Source organism: Myzus persicae, unplaced genomic scaffold, assembly GCF_001856785.1.
Source record: "Myzus persicae strain clone G006 unplaced genomic scaffold, MPER_G0061.0, whole genome shotgun sequence".
In the NCBI taxonomy this organism is placed as follows: domain Eukaryota; kingdom Metazoa; phylum Arthropoda; class Insecta; order Hemiptera; family Aphididae; genus Myzus; species Myzus persicae.
In genome coordinates, this window is record NW_019104291.1 from 1 (window position 1) to 11,423 (window position 11,423).

At 26.0% G+C, this 11,423-nt stretch overlaps 2 protein-coding genes across 2 annotated transcripts; one reads left to right on the forward strand and one right to left on the reverse strand.

The window, feature by feature from the left end:
* Nucleotides 1-1,100: 1,100 nt before the first annotated feature.
* On the reverse strand, nucleotides 1,101-9,192 carry LOC111040944 (V-type proton ATPase subunit C). Its single transcript, XM_022325040.1, has 8 exons — nucleotides 9,002-9,192; nucleotides 8,510-8,842; nucleotides 2,490-2,775; nucleotides 2,258-2,419; nucleotides 1,893-1,986; nucleotides 1,723-1,820; nucleotides 1,528-1,669; nucleotides 1,101-1,459 (listed from the first exon to the last, which is right to left on the reverse strand). Exons 2-8 carry the CDS (start codon nucleotides 8,793-8,795, stop codon nucleotides 1,364-1,366), a joined length of 1,164 nt encoding a protein of 387 aa, XP_022180732.1. The 5' UTR covers nucleotides 8,796-8,842; nucleotides 9,002-9,192; the 3' UTR covers nucleotides 1,101-1,363.
* Nucleotides 9,193-9,480: 288 nt separating this feature from the next.
* On the forward strand, nucleotides 9,481-10,921 carry LOC111040945 (deoxyhypusine hydroxylase). The gene is made up of 3 exons (XM_022325042.1): nucleotides 9,481-9,965; nucleotides 10,156-10,464; nucleotides 10,549-10,921. Exons 1-3 carry the CDS (start codon nucleotides 9,686-9,688, stop codon nucleotides 10,857-10,859), a joined length of 900 nt encoding a protein of 299 aa, XP_022180734.1. The 5' UTR covers nucleotides 9,481-9,685; the 3' UTR covers nucleotides 10,860-10,921.
* The last annotated feature ends 502 nt before the right edge of the window (nucleotides 10,922-11,423 follow it).

Genomic DNA, 11,423 nt, shown 5'->3' on the forward strand with positions numbered 1-11,423 from the left:
ATTTCAAGTGCTAGTTAGTCCATAATTCATATGATAAACTTAACTGGATAAATTACCATATAAGAGTTATATTAATTTAATTCAAATTTTTATTTTTAAATGTTTTTATTATACACAATTCAACAAAAATAATAAACCATGATGTACATATTGTTATCACACGGTCATTATAATCTACTAATAAGTTGCAACTTTTAGGAATGTTTTTGTAACATCATATCACTATAATTAATTAATGAACCCAAATTATATATTAATATGAATGAACTCGTCATCAATGGCATATAATAATAATAATAATAAAAACAATCACTTGCGCTCAATAATAATAACATTAGAGGGATTCAGAAGCAGGTTCTTAGAATTATTTTATTCATCAAACTTTAGTCAGAATAATTTTAACTAAAAAAAATCACTTAAACTAGTTTAGTCTATGAATAGTTAATAATTTTATATAAATAACTAAATTTTACAAATCAATACAAGCAAATATATTAAATTGTTAATTTAATATGGTCTAATAAGTGATTATATTAGTAGATGTGACATAAATACTTGTGCAATATAATTTGCATTAATATATAATTTTTATACTTCGAAAATTCTCCATTCATTTTATTTAAAAATATTGACAAGTATTAAAAGTTAACAAATTTTCTCATTTAAATGTACATACTTTTAAAAATAGAAATAGTGTCATTCAAATTAATTTCCTAAGTACATCAAACATGTATCTCTTATTTGTTCTGTAAATATAGTCATGTTTTAATATGTTTAAATAAAATTGGATAATAACTCACGGTAAATTGTGCCTCTGAAGCCCTCAATATATCTTATTCTAAGTATAAATTTGAAGTTAAAAAGAGTACAATCTCTAAAAAAAAATCAAAGTAACATCTAAAATGTCAGTACTAAAGGATAATAATAAATGGGATATTTACAATACAATTCCAAATTACATTTATTTTTATGGTATAATAATTAAAATATTTAAGTTCTATCAACCTATTTATACTTATTAAAATAAATAATATATATTTTTTTTTTAATTCAATAAAATAAAATATTATTTTCCAACAACTCAAAAACAACAAATAACATAACGGTATTAAAACATGTTTAGAAAATATTGCTTTCAAAAATAATAATCAAAAGTTAAATAGCATGGTAAAGGAATGTATAGATAGGCTAATATTATATAATAATGATATCGAATGGATGAACAATTTTGTAACATGATCACAAATATTCCGACAGCAAAATGATTCAATTATGGTTATTTCTTTCAATGTTGTGCAAATTAAAAAAAAAAAAATATATTTAAAACATTAAACGATGGGTGATTTTGATTCAATACTAAATCTTACGCTTTGGAATCAACCATATCTATATTAATTTTATAATAAACATATGGGAAGTATTCGGCTTGACCAAACCCAAGTCCTGGTATATCAACACTCTGAAACAAACAACATTTAAAATTAGAAAAAAAATAATAATATTGTAGCATTTTATTCATATACTTACATCATGTGAACCAGCTGCGCCACCTTGTTGAGCACTACTGTCCAGATGTCCATATAATTGGTGCAGAACATCTCTCAGCCGTTTAGTGTTCTTTTTATTGGGATGCAATAACATAGCTTGAAAATTAACAGGTAGGCCATATCTAAAAATAATAGTTTTTATAATATTGGTCATTATATGTTTTTGTAACCTCACCTTAACACAGATTCAACAAATACCCGAAGAGCTTTCACGTGTATCCAAGCACAGAAACATTCACTGAAATTGACTTTTAACCATCGTACCAATGGACCCTTAACAAAAAAAAAACAAAGCATTATAGTTTATTATAAAATATATATTAATTGATTTATTAAATTGCTTACGAATTGCTTTTTCTTGTCAGTTACTAACTTGGAGATTTCGTTTTTACCAGCTGCAAGTTCAACTTCATTGTAAGTAAACTCACGTACAATAAACCTAAAATAAAAAAAAATTAAATTATAATACTATAACAGATCAACTGTTATAAAAATAAAAATACATGTATTGATATTTCGTGTCATTCTTTTAAAAAAAATGAGCATTTGTTGGACATAAAAGTACATAAGATTACATTTTCTATCGGTTTTGTGAAATTAAATTCTTGGGATTAGAACCACGAAGGCAAATTTTGACTTTCGGAAAATCAGTATTTTTTTTTAATAAACCCTACTTTACGTTAAATAAAAATTATTAAAACATATCATACTTTTTCTCCCTAGCATGATGTTTAAATTCTTCAGCCACTTTTTTGAATAATGTGACAGTAAACAATCCATAATCATTATCTTGGCTAACTAGCTGGCTAGAACGAGGCACAATCATATCGGTCAACTTTTCATAATTTTGATTCCAATCAGAAAATCCTGACCTGATGAATACAAAATTGAATTTAAAAATTAAATTACATAATTTAGAATTTTCATATTTTATTTTATTACTTGGGCACTACAACAAGCAATGTAGTTAAATACTCAGAATCCTGAATAAAATGTTCCTTGCGTACAAGATCAGCCAAATTTCTTGTTAACAAACTGCCAGTTTGTTTTTTTTCCATATTTTGTAAGCTGCTCTTAAGATTATTGTACACTGACGATTTTGTTTTAAGATCTGCATCAATTTGCCCTACCTGTTTACTGATTATGTCAGCTATATTACGCAACGACTGTTTAATTGGATATTTAGCCATGTCCCATTGGAAATGAGTTAAGTAGACGGCGAGGTCTCCTAAAAAAATTATTATTTTTTACTCACTTGTTAGAGAAATACAATAAAAGTTATTTTATCAACAATAATCAACTGATGCAGAGCATGAAACAGACACAAATCGTAACAATGAAAAAAAAAAAAATTAAAATAATGTAGCGTTTCTTAACAATTTTCTTTCTTTTTGTTTAATAATATCAAATGAATTCAACAGTATGCTTAAAAACAATTACTTATAACAAATTATTAGTTTTATGTATATACATATTGGACTTTAAAATTATGCTTATAATATTATTTTATAATTTAAGATAAATATATTAGTAATCAACAAAAATATTAAAAACATGGTAATAATTAGATTTTTGTTTGAATAAAATTATATTATAGTGTTTCATCAAAATATATTTTATAAACCAATATTACCCCATTGTTATATAAAAAAAATTTATCAGTAATAAGAAGTTAAAATATTAGTTTTTCATTTGTAAATCAAGAGAAAATCAAATCTAAAATAATAAGTACTGAACAGTAAATTAAAATAAAACTGTTCCATGCCCTGTTTCAGATACACCAAAGTGTTACAGTAATATGTTTTTATATTATACAGTATTTATTTGTGAATTTCAAATTTATTTTAATAAGAAAAGTTTATCACATTTATTTTATACATACAAAATATAAGAAAATATTTAATCTTAAAAACATAACTTCAACTCTCTGAGAATTTTTTATAATATTACCAATCAATGAAATAACTTTGGTTGAACTCTATTATATAAATGGGCATTATTCATTGTATTATAATATAATTCCAATATTTTTGTTTATAAAATAAATTGTCTTCAATATAATCATCAAAAATAAAATAAAACAACTATTTTACTTAAAATAAAAACAAGGCAAAAAAATCATGTGTTAAAATATATAGTAAAAACAAACCTTTGTGAAATACAAACGATTGTGTGCAAAAGCCTATTGTGCATTTTTAAATATGATGTAAATACCTACTAAGAAATTGTAGCAATAAAGCTGCTTTATTTAAAAAAATATAATTACAATATAATTAGTTAACATTTTAAAAACACGCTATTACATTTTATTTTCAAAATTTTAAAATTTACTATTTACTAGTACCACATTATACTGATATTTGTTATAATAGCATCATACGGTCATACAAACATAACTTAGTAATATACACTTTGAAGATATAAAAAATATATTTTTATATTAGTTTTAGAAAATCTTCATTTATTTAATAATTTTAAATTAACATTATTTTTAACAATTTATATTTATTTTAATAATTCAACATCAAAAATATTTTGAAATTATTCAGTACCTATAGTGAATTACAGATATTATTTTTAAATACCAAAAAATCAATACACTTAGCTACTAAATAATTTAAATATTACCATTTTAAAACTACATAATAACATAATACACTTAAGAGTGAAATATATATAAGACAAAAAATAAATCATTACAGACAAAAATTAAAAAGGATGCTTTGATTTTTAATGCATATAGTATTTATTTAAAAAAATATTTGTATACAATAAAACACATATATTAAACAAGGTAATAAGTGTCCTCACTATTTAAAACTATTTACGTTTTTAAAAATATTTTATTACATAATTTGATGTTATTGTAAAATAACAATATTTTTGAAAATAAATTATAATTTTTACATTTTCTTATTATTATTATTTTTTAAATTTATACTTTTTAAAATGGTATATATTTTTTATTTTATATTAGCAGAAGATATTTTTTTTAGTATTTCAATACATATGGCAACGAGTTATTAATTAGTTATAAGTGTTTTAAAGTTTAAATGAATGGAGTTAAATGGGTAAATAAATACCTGTAAGTTATAACTACACTCTATTCAGAATAAGAAACATAGTTGGTGGAGGGCAGGCAACGCTTGTTTGTCAATCCCATCCAGTCAATTATATATATAAATGCAGTGTACTATTGCCACGCCCCTGAGCACAAGTCAGCCACTGACTAAGTTTCTTATTCTGAATAGATTATAGTTAACTCATTAGAAATTCAATTAGATATCAATATACTCCAAAAAAATTGTCTACTTTGGGAACGAGTTGATAAATGTCCAAGAAACTAAAAAACGTATAGAATAAAAATGATAAAATGTTTAAAAAAACATATTTTTAAATGACATTAAATGTAAATGTAATATTTTCAAAAAAGTTGAAACTGAAATAATGGTTGTAGACACTTAAATAGTACATGCTGTATATATATATTAAATATTTTGAAATATGTATTTTTTTTTTATGTAAAAAGAATCATTTGATTTGATTGTACAAATATTTTATAACCCTGGATTACTGAGAACAGAATGAAACATTCATAGAAATTACAGTCACTACATCAGGGATTCTCAAACTTTTAGAAACCCTGTACCCTTTTTTATCAATACATTTTGTTGAGTACCCCCTTCTTAGTTACTAAGCTCAAATATATATAAAAAAAATTAAAGAATTTTAAAGAATTTTTCATTGTTGGCTTGTCGGCCAGACTCGTACCCCTTAAAACATTTCAAGTACCCCCAAGGGGTACGCGTACCACAGTTTAAGAATCCCTGCACTACATCATTGATTTAAAATATACATAAAGGCCCAGTTCACATAAACTAACTGTATTGAGTGCAGTGTTTTGATTTACTTTACTGGAGTTTGTGTGTGTAGTACACATAATATGTGTATGTTACACAGTGGCAAGGGCCTATTTCATTAGTACGTTCAAATATATTTAATGCAAAATACAAATCAAAACACTTAAAAGGGCATCATATCTGCATGTATTGTCTCCGTTTTACAGATGTACGACATAGCAAATTTTTGTTTACCATTTTCAATAGTGTTCTGTTAGTTTGGATATTAGAGTGAATTGACCTATTACAACATTTAAGGTAAAAGCATTATCTCTGTTTCCTTAAACGGTTTTTTACTAAATATAACATTTTTAAGTGTGTTCTGAGTATATACAATTTTAGTATTTGAAAATACTCATTATTCTTTTAAAAATTAAAATATTGAGAAAATAACAGATCGAGTAAACACAGATAATGTTCTTACCTAGAACTTAAATAGGTCAATTCAATCTAATATCAAAACTAACAGCACATTATTGAAACTGGTCAGCAAAAATGTGCTATGTCATACGTGTCTGAGTTGGAGACAACATATGCTTATACAATATACTCTTAACACGCCCTACATAATATGTGTCCATATGACCAGGGCTTAACTATTAAGTAAGTAAATTATTTTTCTTTCCAGGGTATAAAATTTTTTTGTTTTTAAAGTCGTAGTTGTAAAAATATAAAAGTAAATGCATTTTCTCTACTATAGTTTTTATAGTGGCAATATTAAAAGTTTAATACATTTTATAAGGTATGAAAAATAATATTTAAGTTGTCTATTATTATTATTTAAATAAAAATTATGCCCCATAATAATCAAAAATTATAATGCGTATTGTTACTAAGCACAATGTAATGTTAACTGTAACTAGTAAGTAATATGAAAAACCTTGTAAGAATCAGATACAGTTTATAATTGTATAGTTATATTTTGTAGTGCTCACAGCAAAGTGTTTGGATTTGCATTAAATATAATATTATAGTATTATATTATAATATTATTTATTTTTCTGGTGTCTGTAATAAACATCAAATATTCTAAGTATACCTATATATGAGTTATGATATATAACATACTATTTACTTTTTTTTTACAAGAATAGGTGATAACTAATAAAAAAAACTCCAATTATGTAATATATTTCAATAGATAATTAAGTTCAAAAAAGTATATTAGCTTAAGTATTTGTTCTAATATTATAGTTTACTTAAAAGTTATAGTTGTTTTAACAAATAAATTAAAATTGCTATAAAAGTTAATCATTTTTTGGCAAACCGTTCATTTTTATTTATTATCATTACCAAACAAGATCAATTGAGCTGAGCTTTGCAAGTAAGTTAATCTAATAGTGTATCTTTTTTATTGAACACAATAGTCAAATATAAAATGTAACAATGCTAACTTCAGAAGAAATACATTCAAAAATAATAAGGAAACTACAATTTGAAAAATGAAACCACAAGCCAACACTGCATGAAGCATCCTACTAAAAGCAGCCGCTTACCTTGGGACGTTAGACACACGCCTGTCGGCCATCTGGACTTTGAATAGCTCAAGGCGGGCTCTTCCCAGCACACGGCCCACGACTCTCAAGACAATGCTGTGTCCAACGCCACACACAACAAACCCATAACAAAGCTTTTACTTTTTGCAATCGCCAACAGAAAAAAAGTCATAGGCCTATCTCTCTAACTTAATATGGCTACATGGCACTATGTGTAGACCAATATAAACCTAACCTAAATGGGCATTTCTCTAAAATTCTATCTAGTTTTACGGACTAGGATCACATGTAATACATGATATATTTTAAGTAGAAAATTTAGAAGTAACTGCAATAGATTTCTAGACTAAGCAACATTTTATTCCTAAAATATGAATTAGTTAAAATACCTACTGTATTTTAACATGTAATGTTTAGATACTATATAGTGTAATGATATATTTACTATTCATTTTCATTTAACTAATTTATTTAAATAGCCGTGCTCAACATTATCAACCAATATCAGTTGGATGAGAAAAACTTACTATTTTTAAATTAATTAAAATGGGGTAGTTAAGATGCTAAACTATTAATTTTGTGGAAAATAAAATATTATAACATTCTATATTTTAAAATCAAAGGGCCAATAGAAAAAAAAATTATAACAAATAATTTATATATATTTTTTACTATTTTAATTTTGTAATAAGTTATTATGATTTATTACAAATGACAATACAATTATTAATTTGTATTTTGGTCCATCAAAAGAAGAACTACCAATTACATAAGCTACACGATAAATAAAAATAAAATATATTTTGAAAACCAAATATATTTATTATTTTTTGAATGTGCATAAAAATTATTTTAAACTTCTATTGAAATTAATTGAAACACTTTGGTGTAATTAATAATATATATATATATTATATATTATATTTAAGTATAAAAATATGTGATAAACATAACATTTTTCAGAACAGATGAGTGTGAAGGTTCCAAAAATGTTTAGTTATTAAAATGCTATAGAAGACAAATCGATGGAATATTCATAATTTTTTACTTTAAAATTTGTGCTCTAAAAATTATGATCACAATAAAGGAAAAATTGACTGTGAACACGCACACACGCAACCGTCTATAGGATGCATTAGTTTTTAATTTTGGCATCTTGTAGAAAAATTAAATTAACTTAATCATACTATAATAATAGTATCAAATATTAATATTATATTTCTAATAAAATAAAGTATAGTGCATTTTGGATTCTATAAATATATGTATTTTTTTTTTTTGGCCTTTTTAGCTTAAAATGTTTTTCCATTATGGATGACAAAATATAAGTTAATAGTATAAAAGTTATAAATATATATATATATATATTAATATTGACACATGGATGCAAGGGTAAAGGAAATACTTAACTAAAATGACCAATAAAAATCCAGGATATAAATAATAATGTTTCAAAAAAGTAAGTAGGACAGGTAAGTACACTACAGAGACAAGTCACTTGAGCTACATTGGATTTTCGTCATTGTTATTCAATGGGATGAAAAAAAACATTCTATATAATACATACCATTATTGGCCATCAAGTTCTCTTGCAGTTTGTCTCGTTGATCTTCCAGTACCTCCCCCAAGTAAGATGCCACCTTATGGGTAACTTGATCAACAAAACTATCCAATTTTCCCAAATCATCAGACAATCCCACTAACTGATCCAAAGTGCCCACTTTCAAGTCAGGTATGTGAAATTTGTAATTGATGGACAAACTATTCTGCTTGCTAGTAACATTGTTGAGGGTTTCCCAGGTCTGTTGGCAAGTCTTGTCTCCAGGAGCAGATATCAGCCAATATTCCGACATCGTAATAAGATACAGTAAATTAAATTATGCACAAAATGACTTAGTACCTAAATCAATCAAAAAACATAACATTAATGGAATGGATCAGAAAAAATGGGCAGGGCCAATACTAAGACTACTGAATTGAATAATCCAAAATTTGTGTACAAATAATGGGTAGGTAAATAAATCAGTAAAAAAATAGGACGAACCTCTGGTATACTTACTCTTAAGTGGATAAAGTAACTTAAAGTAGAAAATGTAATTAATTAAAATAGACACTTTCTGGACTGGAACACGCCTTAACCGAAAGAGACCTTGTTAACAGTATGATCATTTGTTTTCGATAACATCTGAACTGATATGAGACGGACACACCCAAAAGTTAATTTTTGAAAGTTAGATAAAAAAAATTTTCTAACTATTTTTCAGGTAATGCTGCAAATACCAAATATTTAATGAAAATAAATGGACTCCCTTATTCTTGTTTAAATTCCATTCTAACTAAAAATGTTTATAGTATGTTTAAAGTTCATATAAATGTATAAACCCAAAAAGCTATAGAAAATAAGAAATTAAATCAAAAAATCAATAAATGAATATTACCAACATTGCGAACTATAGCTTAATTTTCGATAAAGGGATTTTCCATTTTTTTTTTTTTACAAGACGTCAACGTGGTTGATTACATGATTTCATCTATTATCATTCATAGGAATTATTTAATATTCAATATTTCAATATTCATTGATTACCGATTTAAGTATCTGTTGCACCATATTAATAACCAATAACTATTCTATATTCTTTTACTATTGACTATTGAGTAATTAACTTTAAGAAGTACATTTTTTTCAAAATATTTTGTTCAAATAAATATACTTGTCAATTTATTCATTACTATTGTCAATATGGTCGCTGCTTCAGAAGAATCCATCAATCGTATAGGAACAGTATTAGCTAACACAAAGTTACCGATGAAAGAACGATTCAGAGCACTGTTTACACTCAAAAACTTAGGTGGAAATATAGCCATAGAAAATATAGCCAAGTGTTTCAATGATGATTCATGTTTGCTGAAGCATGAATTGGCATATTGCTTAGGACAAATGAGAGACGAATATTCTATTCCTTATTTAATCGATGTACTTAAAGATGTCAAACAAGAGCCTATGGTTCGACATGAAGCAGGTATTATAATAAATGATTTAAAAATAAACACTGACTTATGTACTTGTATTGTGACATGCTTTTTTCAAAATGATGTAAAGTAGTTTGCATTTTTAATAAGTATCCAACATGCAACACACAAGTCTAGTTTGTACAAAATCATTAGTTTAAAATACTTGTATGTTAAAACATTTGATGTATTTATGTTAAGCTGAAGCACTGGGAGCAATTGGTAAGGAAAATGTTATACCAATTTTGGAAGAATATAAAAATGACCCTGTGGTAGAACTAGCAGAGACCTGTCAATTGGCTTTAGGACGACTTTTACTACCTAAAGATGAAGCAAACATTGAAAATATTTATGGATCTGTAGATCCAGCACCTCCTTCAGAGATAAAAAGCATAGAAGAACTTGAACAAATTCTAACTGATGAAAACGAAAGCCTCTTCAATAGGTATAAAGCAATGTTTTCACTACGAGACATTGCATCACCTGAAAGTATCACTATTCTTTCTAAAGGTAATTAAATATATATAGGTACATATTTTAAATGTATTACATTAGGAAAAATATTAATAATGAATATTTAATATTTGAATTTAGCGTTGTCGTGTGGAAGTGCATTGTTTAAACATGAAATAGCATTCGTTTTGGGACAATTACAATCACCGCTTAGTGTACCATATCTAAAAGAATCATTAATAGATGAAAATCAAAATGATATGGTCCGACATGAGTGCGCAGAAGCATTAGGAGCAATTGCAACAGATGACTGCTATGATATATTAAAACAGTATATAAATGACCAGAAGGTAGTCGTCAAAGAAAGTTGTGAAGTTGCATTAGATATGTGTGAATATGAAAACTGCCCAGATTTTCAGTATGCCGATACACTTGAAAAAGTTACTCTATAAGTTAGTTATTTGTGTTAAATTTTGAATTTACAATAAAGATAATTAAAAGATGAAGTTCATTATTTGTTTGTAATTTAATACAATTGTATACACCTATAGATAGTCCCAACTTTCATAATGTGACATAATCTAAACTCTATTTTGATCACACAAATATTGACAATGGAATGATTTGATACCTATTCAGCTAATAAACATTTAATTTAATAATGTAAAATATACTACCATCTTACCAGTTGTTGACTATCAATAAATTTGTCCTTAATGTACATGAACAATTTTCAATCCAAAACCACAGAATAGATGAAATCATCTATTGTGTGCCAAAACTGTTCATAGTTACTATACTCTGTTCAAAATAAGATCATTACCTGGAGACCAAGTTGGGCTTTCTTCCAAATCACTGGTCTTGCCATCGACTTGGTAGGGGAAGTGTCTAACAATGCGTCTGACCGCCGTCCGACAAAAACTAGTAGCCGCCTGGTAATGATCTTATTTTGAACAGTATAGTTAGTACCATAGAAGAGATTAAAGGTTAGTACTTAGTGGACACAAGTTTCAAAA